We start from the raw sequence: 17,071 nt of genomic DNA, 5'->3' as shown, positions 1-17,071 counted from the left end.
CTCGTTTTCAATCGACACACAAGTTTGAAAGAATATGTAGTATGGTATTCTTTAAATATAACACATACCGTTTTCAGATAGAGTTCAATATATTACTTCGTTTAATATATTTCTATCTTACTACACGGTTAGATATATTTACAATGTCTCGGCGCGTATTCAATAAGATTTACCAACGGATGGTATGATACTCGTTATATACAAATAACTGAGAATCTATAACTTGTTTCAGGAACAGCTTGCCGTCATTAGTAAAGGTCTTATTTGATAAAGAACTTAGAAGAAGAGACGGAATACTTCTTAGTTACACGTTTGCTTAAGTGATATTATGGGCATCTAACAGTTTATAGGTCTCTATCGCAACCGTTGTTTATTTTCAGTGTTTTCACTTCATATACACTTATATTTGTTAGTGCAGCATCAATATGCTAAAACAATATCCCGGAAAGACAAAAATAATGCATCGAAAATTAACCGTACTTTCGTTTGACAACTGATCACGCATGTACAATGTGAACATAAATTTATTTTTAGTGCAGATTCGTTTATACGACACAAGGACACAATTTTGTTTTACGGATCATTTCGGCTTACAGAACTGGGTGAGTCACGTAAAATATCGAATATGAAATATATTTTTATAAACAACTGGAGTTGCAGATAATTGGTCAGTAAACACATTTTAACCTACACTTTTGACCTGTTATTCTTTTCAGCTCAGTTCAAAAGTAAACATACCCATAATATCACTTTAATAGCCATTTCGCACATAAATGCAAAAATACATTTTATATCTATGCAGCTCTTAACATTGCTTTGATAATGCAATTCTGGATATAGCATCAAATTTTCTACCTGAACATATTTATGCTTACATGTATGCTTAATTGTGCTTAATCTTGCTAATTTACAGGTGGCTTAATCATGTACGCCAGGAGATCGAAAAAGGTGATGATAGACACAAGGATACTATGACATGGTCTGCCTTCCCTGCTAATTTATCTCAGAGTGATTTGGTTAAGGCCATTCTTTTGGACAAAAGTTCCGTATTATCCTTGTTTCAGGAAGAGGCGAAGTCTGCTGCAATGATTTGGCACTCAATGACCATTATTAAAGAGTGTGTCAATTTTCTTAATCCAGGACAAATACCTGTTTTGGCATGTGATCAGCTACTATTTGCCCTTGCCGAAAAACATTCAATGTATTTGGCCTGTGAGATACGGAGAAAATCTTATTGTAGTGATGTATAGTGTAGTAGAAAGAAAGAAGAGAAATGGAAAATCCAATGTTCAAATTCTGGTCACTAACATTGAAGTTTGAACAGATAATTATTTCTCTGTCAGGTCTCATTGGCTTCGTAGATCTTAAAGTTATTATATGATGCCAGTTAAAATCAGTTCTCTAAATTAATCAGCACCTATTATGCTGTCAATTGTTATGTAGTTTATAAACAGCTTGATTAATATCTTGTTATAGCGTACATTTTCGTAATAAGTAACTCTACTATAAGAATATCTCGACTTGCTCTACAACATAGATGCACACCAACATACATACAATATCTAGATTTGACATTCTTAAACATTATCTGGATTTTTTCATAACACGAATTGTAAATACAGATCACAAAGTGCACACTATAGGTAATATAAAGGCATTTTTATTTAATTTGAAAAGAAAGGCAAATACATTTGTTCTTTACTTTTGTAGTGATGACCATCAATTGCATAATGAAAGATTCTGCGCAATTGACTCTCTTTTTCGTTGAAAGAAAACCAATAATAAATTATATGCAGAAGCTTCAACTTGCCATCTATGAATTATTTACTTCCATGAATAAGAGACAGATAACGTGAAACAATTAAACATTTACTCATCAATATCCTCAGTATGGGCTAAAGTATCAATGCGTGTGTAATATGTTTTACTTAAGGCGGAATTTTTTTATTATTATTTTTTTTTCATACCACATTTATATGGCGCCCTTTTCATACTCGAGATGTGCGTTCAAGGGCGCTTTACACCTTTTCCCTGATCATTGGATCATAAGTCGTCCGTTAACATCTAGGCGCACCTATTGGTGAACAGAAATTAACCTTTTTTTACTTAAATAATTATCATGGATAAAAACTAGTGCATTCTATTTCACTATAGAAGCTGAAGTTTATGTTATAAGAAACGGATCCGATGTAAAAGTAACCTCGAATCCTTTTAGTTTCCGATTTGAATCTGGAAACCCATTGATTTCACATATCATTTCCTTATCAACAGAGGATCTCGGTGGGTTGCTAATGCGTTGTCGTTGTATTGATTTGGATCACACTCAGTTATTTTAAATGATATTTTTGCAAGTGGAAAAATGGAGTAATGTAAATCTCTTGTATCGGAAAATGAAAACTTAATCGGGTAATTAAGATCAATTTATCATTTTGAATCTGCTTAAGTAAGTACGTTGCCTTCCTGGATTGTCACATACAGTTGTTCTTTTCTGAATATTTAACGATTAGCACAATTTTTTTTTTCAAATAAATTATTATGTTATGAATAATGAATTTACCAGTTAGCCTTATGGTAATTAAGAAGAATAGTTTTCTAATAAAAATCAAATGGATGTGTTCTTCGTTATCCGTTGTTCCTATGACGATTGATTGACGTAACTATTACATCAAAAGTACGCTATTCACATATCGGTGTCATTGAGTCACGTAACAATTAATTAGTTACTACAAAATTTAATACTTTTCTAAGACTCTAATCTTATGGTTCAAACTCGTATCCGTTTAATGGGCTCCAATACGGTTTTGATAAAAACAAAATGTTTGCCTCACATTTTCAAGGGTAATGCGTTTTTGTTCATAATTACACCAGCTTAATTATTTAAATTAACTATCACAAAAATAAAACTGTTAATCACACACACACACGCACACAAGCACAAACACACACACACACACGCACGCACACACGCACGCATGAACGTACTGGTAACAAAGAGCAATAATACTATTTTGTGGTGTAAGATATCTATGTACTTCTCATATATCTTACGATACGCTTGGTCATTCAATGCTTCAAATAACTTTTCAAAATCTTCTAGCATAATTTTATGTAATTTTTTAATGTAGGGTACTTCATTTTAGGATGACCTTAGAAACTGCATGTACTTTTTGAAAGTAATGGTTTTATTTCGACAACACGTTATATCGATCAGAAAGATGTGAGCATATCGGAATGACAAAACACATTGATGACACCACCATGAATGTTAACAATCAATATTAATGAAAAGTCTACATAATTGCACATTTTGAGTCTCGACTTTGGTTCACTGTAGGCGAATTCAGGTTTGTTCGAGTCTGTGCCACCAGCAGATCAGTACGAATGCTTGGTCTTCGAACATTGGGAGCTATTGCACCACACGCATCGCTCATCTTACGCCGAAGGGAGAGGCTCCGTTTACCAGAGTGCGTTACACTCGATCCAATATACGACGGTGTTACCTTACGATGTAACGCCGGACTCATTTCCGTCGGAAGCTTTCCAAGGCGAAACAGACGCAGGAAAATTTCATCAATGTTAATATCCTTTTTGGCAGACGTTTCTATATAGTCTGACATCTGCTGGCCAGCTATAAGCGCTAATGGTTCCGAAGGGTCTATAATTCGTTCTTTCTCTTTATCACATTTGTTACCGACGAGGACCATCGGCGTATGTATCGTCTTGCGATTTGTAGATCCCAGTTTACATTGACTTTTACATTCTATAATTTGTTTTCTTAGTCTCGCAACCTCGTCGAATGAGTCCCTACTGTTGATGCTGAACACCAAGATGAACAGATCACCTGAAATCACATACAAACACTTGTATTTTTGTAGACTGTGTTTATGAATAATATTTAAAGGCCAATGTGAAGCCTTTTTCATTATGACCGCTAACATTGTATGTTCTTTAACCCTATGTACATGTATCCCGCTGTGGCCATTTTCCATCGCTGATCAGCACACATCTGCAATGCCACTTTGCAGTAAATGTTTAGTTATTCTTCAGGCCTGTAGATATTAATAAGTTCAATATACACTTCGATGTATCACGTCGTGCGGGATCAGTAAGACGCCGTACAACAAAGATACTAATTGTGACCGAGTAGCTTCCAGTCTCAGCGTATTGCCATGACAACATTTAGTTATATTGTATTTGATGGTGGTCATCTTCATGTATGTTTATTGATTGGATATGACACATTCTATCTGGGATCATACTCGTTATATAGACATACACAGGAAATAAGAAAAGTAGGACATTAATTTATTTCGACGTTAACAAGATTGTCTTCGAAATAATATAATTTTTGTTAAAAGTACGTCACATGTTACATTAGTATAGCATTGCCATCATGTCAAGAAGCAATCTTAAATGAATGATGTGTTGACGGTATTAAACCCCACCGTTTTTTTAACATATCAATACAAGCTTGTGCCATTTCTCAAAGTGTGAAAGAGCTGTTGTTTACGAGATCCAACCCCTTATTCTCATTGATAGTCCTTGTCGTATATTTCGGAATGCAGTAAATGCTAATTACTTTTGGTTTCAACATAAAAGTTGGCGGTAACACACATGAGAGATTATAATTATAGTTCACCAAATGCGATGTTAGGCATTCACATGCTTGAATAACATCTAATGTTTGTGTTTATATATACGTTATTAACAGTAATTGTATCTCAAAGATTAATAAAGCGTATAATACCCCTGTTAATCTTACCGAATTTGATATAATCAAAAACTGACAGCATTTAATAATTGAAATAAGGGCAAGATAAGTTCCTGTATATAACAATAAAAAAATATAATACATAATAAATGGATTATACAAACTTAAATTTAAGTTATTCAATAATTCGTTTAGTAAATAAAAAGCAACGTTTATAATGAAAGAAATGCAATCACAGGATATGATGCTTTCCACTAACAGCTTTCCGTCGCTAACAAAGACCGCATTTATTCAGGAACTTTGGAGCCATTCTCTAGATGCAAATATGTCATTTTATTCTAATGGGCATGATCGACGTGGCTGCAATTTGCCAACTTTCATATGATCTTAAATTATAATACATATGGTTAAGACTGGCACTTTCTGGAAACATAATTGTAATATCACACTGTGATTATATTAGCCCCAAGATGTAAGCTAAGATATTGGTTGTCTTGGCAATTTTCGTTGTTTTCGCTGATTCTGGTCTAAATTGAACGCTCCTGGCCTCTGAAGGCTCACGTTAAATGCGTATCAAACGTCGATGTGTTTTAAAAGTAAAAGCTGATTTAAACTGAAATATGTTTCACGTTATTATTTAAAACACAATAATTTTGATTTAATTAATCATTTTAGAGCGATTGACGGATGATCCATTTGACGAATTCTGATTGACAAAATAAAAACAATGTGCGTTTCTTGTTTATCCTGTTTCTTATTACAACATAATAAAGTGGTGAACGGATATCAATCCATATCTCTTGTCAACATGAAGTGACATGATTTATCCAGCTAGTATTGTATTCCTTTATCCAGAAAACATACAGGCATTGCATTATATAAAAACACTCTTAATATACTCGCACGAGTTTACTAGCAATACCCAGTGTTGACTGTGATATCGAGTTTGTTTTAAGAGATAGCCGCTTTAATAATGAGTTATCTATCCGCACATTACGTTCATAGTTGTTCATAGTTGTAAGCAACCTTTAATACTGTTTTCATTTCATAAACACTCAATCGTCGATGTACGAGGGTAATTAATTATGGAACGACTTACTTCGAGTCAACCACAAAGAAACGGTGTATTCATCAAAAAGTAACCCTTTACATACATTTCATTGCTCTATTAATTCACCAGAAACCGCCACCTTTACCGCAGTGTATAAAAACGTATGTATCCAAACAGGATGATGTAATAAGGTTTGAATTACTGAATACAGTTACGAGTACTCTTAACAAAAAGAAAAGTATATATACATTCACTTGATGAAATTCGGTATATATCTTATGTGTTATTACAGCAATTATTGTATCTAACCTTTGCATTTTGTCTACATGTCATTTTACGATGCGTGTTTTTTAAAAACAAAATGTGAACATAAGTATATTGATCCATCGGACAGAATAAATTGCTTATATTACCACAGTTGAAGCGTATCTGCTTTCATTAGATCTGTTTTATTAATTTATTATGTGAAACCATCAGCATATATATTCAAAATACACTTATTAAGTCGATGCCGTCTTATTTAAAGTCAATCTATCATAAATTATGTTAAACCATATTTAACAGGGCAGCATATTATGCATATGTTACATTGTGTAAGGTAAATATGTCATTAAATGAGGCATACATACATTCATATATTGAGTAATATTCTTCAGTTTGAGTCAACTTGCATAGTTTAAGTGACAGCATCTTTATATAACGTGAAAACATCTTTAAATAGTGTGCTGGTGTCGTTATATTTATAGGGGACATTGATGGGGTTTAAAAGCTACGTCGCATTTGCCATGTTGCTGTCAACTAAACAAATATGTAACTTCCAATTCCGATGTTCGCATGTCCTACAACGTATTTGTGTGTTCATTGCATGAGCGTTAAATCAGTTATCAATAATGCAGCAATAATAACAACGTTTCCATACTACAATTTGTTATAATTTCATAAAGATGAAATAGAGCTGTTAATTCATATGTATACCCATGCAGTTGGTTATAAACCATGTTACTTTCTCCGTTTATGACGTTCGATAGTGAGCGATTGCAACATTTGAATTGTGTTACATTATTTATTCAACCATTCACACGACATTTGTCTTTAATCAAATGAAAACATTTATAACTTCACACAACTGGTAATCGTAAGTACTAAATAATAAAGCCCTGTATTTACACGATCATACGTTTGGATGTTCGTATATATTATATATAAAGAAGAAACGTACATATGATATATTTTACCTGTAATGAACGATAATCGTCTCATGGCAGGAAACGGGTGATTGCCAGACGTATCCAAAATATCAAGACGATAAGCCTCGCCTCGGATCTTGTAAATCTTTCGATGGAAGTCCTCAATTGTTGGCGTATAGATTTCATCATACTTGTTATTTAAAAATCTCGACACAATTGCAGTTTTCCCCACTTTGCTCGAGCCCAACACCACGAGTCGTCTGCAGTTTTCTTCGGGGGCGTTTTCGCCCTGCTCCAAAAGCGCCATCCCGCGCAGGGTCGGCGCAGCTGTAGCCCAGCACAAGCACTTCGTGGAAACAGTATCTGCGCTCTCGTCTGCAGACGACAAATTCAACGCTCGGCTGCAAAATGACATGGTATTCATAACATTGCTGACTACTATATCCTTGGGTATATATTGATTTCATGTACTTCTCTTTGTAATTATCCTATCTGCGGGAAGACGATGTTTGTGTGCGTTATTTCCATATCGACATAACCACTCATCTCAACTAGGTTTGTAATATTAAGCTAAAATTAGAATTGCATGATAGAAAATGGTGCGAGAATCTGCTTGCACTCGATTGTTGGGAAAATAGTTTATTATTAAACTGGAATTATTTTATCTTTTCTCTGAAGTCCAAATACCGATCTATTACACTATTGAAAAAAAGGTTGTATTTTCTTTTGAATTCAGCAGAGTATAAATTATAATCACATAGTTCAAGTTGCGTTTTATCGAGAAGGATATTTGGGTAAGAAGAAACGCATATAAATTGAATCAGTTTGCTGACATTGCAAAATACATGTCTATCATTCTTAGCGCATCGAAATACAGTTTTAATTTAGAACATGAATTCCATCAGAAAAATACATTAACTGCACAAATACAATTGAATTGCCTTTATCCGACTTAAGTATAGTTCACGCTCTGACGAATTGAACAATGTATTTGAAGACGCTCACTCTGTTTGTGCACATTTTATTTATATTAACGTTCCGTTAGCAACCGCATTCGCGTGTGAATTACAATCTGATAATCACTAAACAAGTCTGCTAGAAAAATCTGATAGGATGTCCGCGTATTTTCAGACACAATTTTCGCGACGCATATAGTAGTGCCATCGTCGTGATCATTACACGCTTAAATACTTTAATACCATTATTGAGAGAGCATTTCTTTCTTAGAGGACATCTATGAAAACGCCGTAAAAGCTCGCTCTCAGAAATAATGACTTAACCAAACTCAGTATTACTTCCTAGAGAAATGAAACCAGACTTATATTAGACCATGGAGTTTGCGGTGCGATGGATAAGTAATGACTGGAAAAAACATAACTATCCGGTCAACCCAATAAAGCTATTGTTTCGGACCTATTATTCGCCATACTTATTTTAGCTATTAGGCAACGCTGAATAATTTGCCGTGCATTTTCTGCCAATATTAATTATTTAAAAATAGTATGAATTTTAATCTAAACGTCACATTAAGACATGCGTAGTCGTATACTGTTCAAAAACGCATATTAACAAAAAGGTGGAGTTGTATGAAATTAAATATTGTATTGTTCATGTCTTCTGCTTTCTTATTTAAAGATCAATCCATAAAAAGAAAATAATAATATTGCTGTTTATTTTTTGTTATGTAAAATCTGACGAGTCTGATATTGCGGAGAAAAATGCCCGTTTACTCGCCACATCGGACAGGTCTGTGATTACCATGTATTGCAGTTTGATATGTTCTGACAATATTTTTAACTTCAAGTAAAATAAAGCACAATGTTAGCAATTTACAATGCAACACAGTGGAATATGAGACAGAATTATGGAGTCAGGAAATATCGATATGAATAAAAAATACACAAGCTCTAATATTTCTAGACAAAATACATCACAGCTAGTTGGCAAAGTTTATGAATGTTATTGGTCAGTGGTATAGTCATTAAAGGGGCCTTTTCACAGATTTTGGCATGTTTTGAAGTTTGTCATTAAATGCTTTATATTGATAAATGTTAACATTTGATATAAAAAGCTCTAGTAAAAAATCAAGAATAAAATTTAAAAAAGAAAAAAGGTAATCCTCAGCAGGACTCGAACCACTGGACCCCTGGAGTCATGGAGTAAAATGTCTCCCATTTCGACCACTCCACCATCGTTTCGAATGAAGTAACAGGTGTAATGTATATTTCATAAAAACAATCCTAGTAGTTTCACATAATATAACGGCAACAACATTACTCTCCAACATATTAATTCGTTTCGCGTTGCAACGCTTAATAATGTTCGGGTTTTTAAATCGTCGAAAGATGCATAAAATGGCAATTTTAGAGCATGGTAAATGTTCAGTATTACTGTTTCCTCACAAATATCTTAACTAAAACGATACTTTGCGAATCTGGAACAACTTTTGTCAATTTTGTCAATTTACCCAAGCGTGCAAATGCCCCTTTAAAGTATCGGATCAGTGTCTTGAACGTAATCGTGAAATAATAATATGAGCCATCGCGTGTCCTTAAAGCTGGCAGCAAAGAAAGGAAGTCAAATGCATTCGTTAAAGAATCTTGAATGAGCGTTCAATCGACTTTAAGTAATTATCTTCCGTGTATTCTTTCTAAACTCAGTGTTCCCGATTTCCTAGTTATATATACGCTGTAGAAGTGCGCGTTCAACTTAATTTTACACTTGTCCAACTTAACTGTAATACACATTCTAAAGTTTCGCTATGCTCGGTAATACATAGCTTTTTTTAAAGTCAAAGAAATATTGATTACAAAGGCGTTGAAAAGATTCTTTCAGGAATGGTAACTCTGTTATATATCATTCCCAATTGAATTTCAGAAAAAAATGTATATTTTCAATAAACTTACAATCGAAGTTTTAGAAAAAATATGGTCATATGAAAAAATAAATAAATGACAACTTACTTGTGTGAAATTAGCATAGTCAGCAGCATACGATCCCGAGATGTCGGCATCTTTGAATCGTAATCCCGAAGGAGATGTGTAAATCTGAGCGCTCCGATCGGTTGATCTTTATATCTTTAGATGCACGGTATGGTGCCACTATTTCTTCTGTTACGTGATTTCGATTATACTAAAATATTTTTGGTGACGCCAGATCAAATCTATACAAAACGAATTATGTTACATGTACACTTCGTGAGTTTATTGTGTTTTTGATAATTTGTGCCATTGTATCATTTATATACACACTTTTGCGTCCTATAGTAAATTATAGCCGACTCGATTAAAATGTTTGAAGAATCTTATTATGAAATGTTCAATCGCATGGTCTCGAATCCTCGAATTTCTTATCGATTTAGCGAATACTAGACTTTTCTTGTATTCCATCAGTAAAGACAAATACGATATAGTACTCAAACACAAAGGTGTGGTTGAGTCTTGACGAAGCCTCCCACGGTATATATAGCACTAAACAGTTTATGTTTACTTTGGCAGCGCCTTGGGTTGTTCAGGTACAAAAAGCATGCAAACGGGTGATAACAGACCCCGAAACATGTGCGCTTCATTGTTTAAAAGTGATGCGAACCTGTGTGCTCAAAACAATTGTGATGGTTTAGTTTTTAAGCTGCAAAGCCACACTGGCAATTATATTGTTTTAAAGAGAAAACAGTGCCCATGTATAATATCCATCAATACATATATTTTTATTAGTTTTCAACCATAACTCAGTAAAACAAGTATCTTTTACAATGTAATGAAACAACTGAGAATAATGCACCACATTAAAGTAACCAATTACTGCGTGATTTGTAGCTAGAAATGAAGATTTATGTGAGCTTGTTTTTATTTCAAATATCACTTCAGTACCAATAGTTTTTTATTCTTGTTGTTACTTATTAATGTCGCTCGGGCATATATATTCTGAAAAATGTAAAAATGATCAAATGTATGCCTATATTCTGGCACCTAAATGTCTTTCAATTAAGATACCAAGTAAGTGATTACATGTGTTGAAAATACCGTTTGAACCCTAGCTTTTGGTTAAATATTAACATTGACTATTTGTGCGTTTCAGTTGCAGATGTCGGAAGGATGTATTGCCCTAATTGTCAATGTTATGCGTCCTAGTGGCTTAAAACTGGTCACACCTTAATTGCGTCAGTGCTTACTTTACATAATTATTAAATTTGTTGTTGAGTCTATGTACCGGTACCTAGAGCTACATGTGTACAAGAACACAAATGGGTCATCTGGTCCGAGGTGTCTTGCAGTTTGCATCAAACTCTTATGGTACCGATTACGTGTATATACTTGTTCTGTAGCAATATAAACTTATGCTCCTTTAACTTTGTGTTCAGCTTGTGTTGACTCTGAAGTTTCTGTCTGCCTCTTGCGCATGTAAGATGTTTGAGAACGAATCAATCCACCTGACTGACGTTGTTTCTGACGAACATTTAAGGTGTTTCCGTGATTTATGAATACGTTATGTGTATGTGCTCTTCCTCCAGATCATTATGTTTATATAACTCAAACTACAACCATCCTCCCAATTTCACGTTTAACACATACTTTCATGCAGCATCCAGACTACGTGTGACCATACAAAAATACCATTACGCAAATTAAGTGAGGTGGCAAACAAAAACAACAACGAAGCTCAGTGTAGGGTCGACGTGTGTATATGTTGTTTGCAAGAAGATATCGTCATTTGACAAATTTACGTATACATCTGTTTTGGAAAATTTACTTTTCAAATTTCAACAAAGTGAAACTGCAGCGCTGTTACCCCATTTTCATCATTTTTATATTTTCACACTAAGCCTAGAGCTTTTGATTAAAAGCATACGTCGACGCAAACACTTAAAATTAATAAATCCGGGGCAAACTTCTTGGAATGAATAATTTTAATAAGATTAACCATAAACGACATTCTTTGATAAGATGTTCCGAGTGGTGGAAGTATCCGATGGTAAACCGAAGACAGCAGTTAAAGCATCACAGCTCAACCCTTTTTTCCAGGTACAACAACATTCATGTTATTAAGACTAAATAACCAAACAAGCTACGACCGATCCGGAAAAAGTTATATCGAGCTGCTCGTTTAGTTATTAAAACTCTTTAATTTCGATGTGTTTATTAGACTTAAAACAATCAACAATCACTCAGGCATTTTAATGACATTGTTTAGTAAATGTTATGAAGGTTCATCGGAAGTTTACATATATATAGAGATAAATGCGTTGTTTCTACTATTTTATTACTTATTGTTTTCATGTGTGTGAAGAAAACCGATTGTTGAAATAATGACATGTTGTTCAAGGTCCGATTAACAGTAAACAACACTGGTAGCCCTTAACTTGTTTTTCATTGTTCTTTAATGCAAAAGCACAATACAATGTTTTTGTAAATATAAGACGTGGTCTGACACCTTTATTTAATTCAACCGTCTAACTTAAGATCAATAATATCATAGATTGGCTATCGCAAGAAACAATTAGTGGTAATCACCTTATGGTGTTTCATAACTTAGATGCTTATTTAACATGACATATTTAATATAACCATCCCGTGAGATCGACATAATTGAATGACCAAAGTCTGGTCGGAAATTAAGGGAAATAAATGCTTCTTCCAAGTATCAGTATATCTATACAGAGTTAGGCCTGTGGATGCTTTATGTGGCTGCGAGGACCTGTGCCAACATCACAAAATCATCAGTCAGTTCGTCGCTTTAATTTTGAAATAATGCCATTGACAATCGGTTACGCGGATGGAGTTTTCTACGGACGATATCGTCAAATAAAATACCCATAAATATATGCATTCATTGATATATTTGGGCATTGCCATCTTTGGCAAGTAGTGAATTTGAATTTGGTTCTCACTCGCGGTGTAATCGAATGATCGTATCGCAAGTATTGAATCTATTATCGAACAAGAATCATGTATGCTCAAACTTTCGACATATTTAATGTTTCAATTCTTTTTTAATATATTTACATTTTGGCAAATATACTGGCTGATCTTTATTGTTCATAATATGTTCTTTAAGACTGAAATCTGCTTTAAGATATATCGATAACCTTTCTATCATTTTTGCTTTAGTTAAACAAGAACATTGAGTCCATAATTCCTGTTCCGTTGCATTTGAATTACACAAGTGATTCAGCAGTTTCACAGAAAGCACACACTGTTGGAGCCTATCCGTATTGAACCATACAATATCCAGTTCAATATTAAATATGCTTTTAACATACGTATTTTATAATGATACAACTACACTTGATTAATATAGAACATATCTAACGGTTTACAATCATAAACAGAGTTTGTCATTTGCACCACATACTATGAACGGTTAATTTATACATCGAACTTAAGTAGTTCTTGTATGACGGTAAACAACGTGTACATAACAACACATAAAGGTACATACAACATATATAAAAAGCTAAGTTATGTAAATAAGCGATACGAGAATTATCACTGAGGTAAGATCAGTGAGCGTATTGATCACCTGTATGTTGGAAAATATCTTAAATTTTTCAAAATGCCTACACAAACAGTACTTTCTCCTTCAAAATGTAACTCTGACATTTGCTCCATCTGATTAATTTCGATCAACACATGAAATACTTAAACAGCAGCCGTTATAAGTTAAGCAATCAGATGTGCAGATGCGTTGTAAAATTATATTTTATTGAAGCTGTCAAGGATCCGTGTAAGTGTGTATATATATCTGAGAAACGTATACGTTTGGGTGCATCTCACAGTTCTATAGGAACTACTTTTTTGCTTCGCCCTTGTTAGGAAGATCGTAGCATGCCCGCATCATAAGATCGAAGTAGCTGTCGTCGTCAACCGTTGAACTGACCCCCGCGTAGTAATTCATGAATTCTTCCCGCGTGACTTTGCCATCCGGATTACCTGGTGTGTCGATGCTGTCCAAGAAGTGCCGGAGCACCTGTTCCTCCGTCCATTCACCGGAAACGTACTTTGGATGTCGCTTGGCGTTGGAAGAGTACACAACTGAATATAGAAATATACGTTTGAGTTTAAATCTTCTTAAAATATGATGTTTCGAATATAAAAATGTGTACTAGACAGGCACTACTATGTCAGAAGAAAACGTACCATACAAAGTATGGACGCAAGAAAGATATGACTAAAACATTGACAACACTAACAAGTTCTAGTGGACTAATATTTCTAAAACTACTGCTTCAACAACAACTACCACTGGCACTACAACTACCATTACTACTTCTAGTATTGCTACTAGTCGGCCTTGAATAACGCCGAACGAGGATAATAGGCTTGCAGATGAAAATCTTTCGAGAAATACATTTATCAAACTGCATAATTAAAGACCTTGTTGGTTGCTCGTGAAAAACACCAATAGCTGGCTATTTAACTACCATTTAAATTAAAATCCTCGATAACACCCATTTTCGTTAATGCTATCACACAGCCCATTTAATTAAAAAGGTATCAATATCATGAAATATTTACGTTGCAATCAACACTGTTTAACGTGTTGTGTCATTTTTTTCGATATTTAATTTGCAGTGAAATCAATATGCTCGGCATTACCTTACTACAGCTTTTCAATATCTGTTAGCTATTCAAAGGATACAGCTACAGGGAACAGCTATTGATATTGGGATCAACTTTAAAATTATCACTCAAATCAGTGAACGCTTTATGTTACCAACGGCTTGCATGATGTATTGGGGAAGGAAGATTAAGCATTTTAATCGATTTGTGTAAACAAATCAAAACTTAAACAGCGATATTGGTAAACAACAGTCAAGCAGGTAGCACAACGATGCTTAAAATGCAAACTGTGAATGTTAAAATAGGTAAAAATCTTACTAAATGACATATCTTATGATGTTACAACAGTTTAGACTTAAACTCCAAATCATCACAATAATTAAGGCATTGCAGAGCTTATTTACATTGCTAATATATCGATAGTTTTAATCTAATCATATTTTCATATAACTTCAAAATATTGTTTTTCAAATTTGATATAAAACACAAAATTGGTTATTTTTGTTGGAATCAATTATTATGTATTGACCTAGTGCTGCCCCTCACTTTTTATGTGAATATTAAAAAAATCAAAATCGAAATCACCAGGCGCTCCTTGATAATATCACGGCCTTGTATTTTATGCTTAATATGCAGGCATCAAATTAAAAAAAAATATCCTAGCGTTTGCTCGATTATTAAATAGGATCGAACACATTGCATAAGATGTTTAGGATAGACAGAGGCTCTTTCGAATGAATATAAAAATAGCAATCGTTATAAGGCATGTTAGGGTCCTCAGTTTGACATGAACTCATACGTACTAAACATCAACATGTTGTTAAATATGAAATTAAATCGCGTACACAAAACTATACAGTCTTACTCTTGAGATCTTCAATGGAAATTATGCCGTCGGCGCTAAAGTCTAATCGCTTAAACGCTTCTTTGACGACGTTAACTCTTGCCTTAGACATCGGTGGTCTTAGTGTGGAGACAAGCTCTACGAAGTCAATCTGGTTGTTTTTATTTATGTCAAATGTATCAAACAACATGTGGAGATCCTCTTTGTCTACTTTTACTCCGTAGTTCTTCATACCGCGCTCAAGTTCTTGAATACACAGGCGTTGGGAAAAATCTACGTCCATATGGTGGAAAACAACGGAAAGTTCCTTCAAGGCCCCAACACCTTTATGCAAACACTGTCCTCGTATTTCCTCTATCATCATCTTCACGCGCGTTTCTCTGTCCATTTTATCAAAATGAAGCGCACTTTGTAAACGTTACTTTAACGAAATTTTGCTTTATTATTCGGCGTTTTAATTTTGAACTTCGAAATCAGATCTTCTTTGAAAGTTATTTGTCAAATATTAACGGAAATCAAAGTTAGTATCATGTTAGCCGTAAAGTTGCATTAGATAAATTATGACATATAGAAAGAGAGGCAAATTACAAACACCAGGTCGTCGTAATTGGTTTTCAGGAAGATCACTCCGTATTCATTGATTTTCACAAACGTCAATATGACGGTATTTGTAAAAGCGGAGTAAAGTATATTGATAGCAATATAGTTATCAATTTAATGCCATCCAAATTTTAAATAAATATTGGTATTTAGTTACCTTTGTGAAAAAAAACGAGGTTCAATGTAAACATGTGATTCGGCAACTGCGAAATGTTAGTGTCATTATAATTGCATTTAAGTGGAATATGTGACATGTGACGCAATTAAAATACATATATTATATATATATATATATATATATATATATATATATATATATATATATATATATATATATATATATATATTACATATATATATATATATATATATATATATATATATATATATATATATATATATATATATATATATATATGAGTATATCTTTACTTTAAAGATTATGTTGTTTAAAAAACAAATTAATGCATACTAATTTATCGAATAAGGCTGACGATTAAAAATTATTTTAGCTGGGCTTAAACTAAAATGGTATGCCGCTTTTTATTCTCAAGTGTGATATATTGACTATAATAGGAATCCTTTGTATATAGATGTCGTTTCTTTTCAATTTGTGATACATCGACTTCCCCCGGAGGCCTCCGTAAAATAGATATAGTGTCTATTAAGAGCCATTTTGCTTTGATAAACCCAACGCGTGATCCGTCCCTTGCCATAAGATTTTAGAAGATGCGGTTCGAACAAGAGCAATACGTTATGCCGACAAATTCGAGGACAAAAGCACTATCAACGTTCATAAGTTGTGAACTTTGACTTGTAATACACATATTTCACTATAATGTTATATAATCATATCAGGGTCCACTTTTGATAATAACTTTACGGTGTTTACGAAATGTCATAAACGAAAAAGAAACTGGATTCATTTCGCGATGGCAAACAATAAACATTTTTTAATTGGGAGGAAGAAAACTAGCAAAGAAAATGGAGTACTTATTAAATAAAGACTTTCATAGCCATTTGTAATACTGGCAAAAACTACCTAATATGACAGGTAAACCAAAAAAAACTGTTTCACTGAAATTAATGGCGGTTGATTATTAATAATATTATTAATTT

At 33.7% G+C, this 17,071-nt stretch overlaps 2 protein-coding genes across 2 annotated transcripts; both read right to left on the bottom strand.

The window, feature by feature from the left end:
* Window positions 1–3,062: 3,062 nt before the first annotated feature.
* On the bottom strand, window positions 3,063–7,333 carry LOC127866187 (dexamethasone-induced Ras-related protein 1-like). Its single transcript, XM_052406612.1, has 2 exons — window positions 6,998–7,333; window positions 3,063–3,841 (listed from the first exon to the last, which is right to left on the bottom strand). Exons 1-2 carry the CDS (start codon window positions 7,254–7,256, stop codon window positions 3,291–3,293), a joined length of 810 nt encoding a protein of 269 aa, XP_052262572.1. The 5' UTR covers window positions 7,257–7,333; the 3' UTR covers window positions 3,063–3,290.
* Window positions 7,334–12,166: 4,833 nt separating this feature from the next.
* LOC127866190 (calcyphosin-like protein) lies at window positions 12,167–15,893 on the bottom strand. Its single transcript, XM_052406615.1, has 2 exons — window positions 15,374–15,893; window positions 12,167–13,980 (listed from the first exon to the last, which is right to left on the bottom strand). Exons 1-2 carry the CDS (start codon window positions 15,738–15,740, stop codon window positions 13,736–13,738), a joined length of 612 nt encoding a protein of 203 aa, XP_052262575.1. The 5' UTR covers window positions 15,741–15,893; the 3' UTR covers window positions 12,167–13,735.
* Between the last annotated feature and the right edge of the window lie 1,178 nt (window positions 15,894–17,071).

This window comes from Dreissena polymorpha, chromosome 2, assembly GCF_020536995.1.
Source record: "Dreissena polymorpha isolate Duluth1 chromosome 2, UMN_Dpol_1.0, whole genome shotgun sequence".
Lineage (NCBI taxonomy): Eukaryota > Metazoa > Mollusca > Bivalvia > Myida > Dreissenidae > Dreissena > Dreissena polymorpha.
The sequence above is the reverse complement of the archived record's forward strand: the minus strand, read 5'-3'. Positions and strand labels throughout refer to the sequence as shown.

Bases quoted from the DNA above. Each gene is read 5' to 3' on its own strand.
- LOC127866187 (XM_052406612.1), bottom strand. From the start codon at position 7,256: ATGGCGCTTTTGGAGCAGGGCGAAAACGCCCCCGAAGAAAACTGCAGA. The intron at 3,842-6,997 runs GTAAAATATATC...ATGTGATTTCAG, and splicing joins ACGATTATCGTTCATTACAG to GTGATCTGTTCATCTTGGTG.
- LOC127866190 (XM_052406615.1), bottom strand. From the start codon at position 15,740: ATGGACAGAGAAACGCGCGTGAAGATGATGATAGAGGAAATACGAGGA. The intron at 13,981-15,373 runs GTAAGACTGTAT...TTCTATATTCAG, and splicing joins TTCCATTGAAGATCTCAAGA to TTGTGTACTCTTCCAACGCC.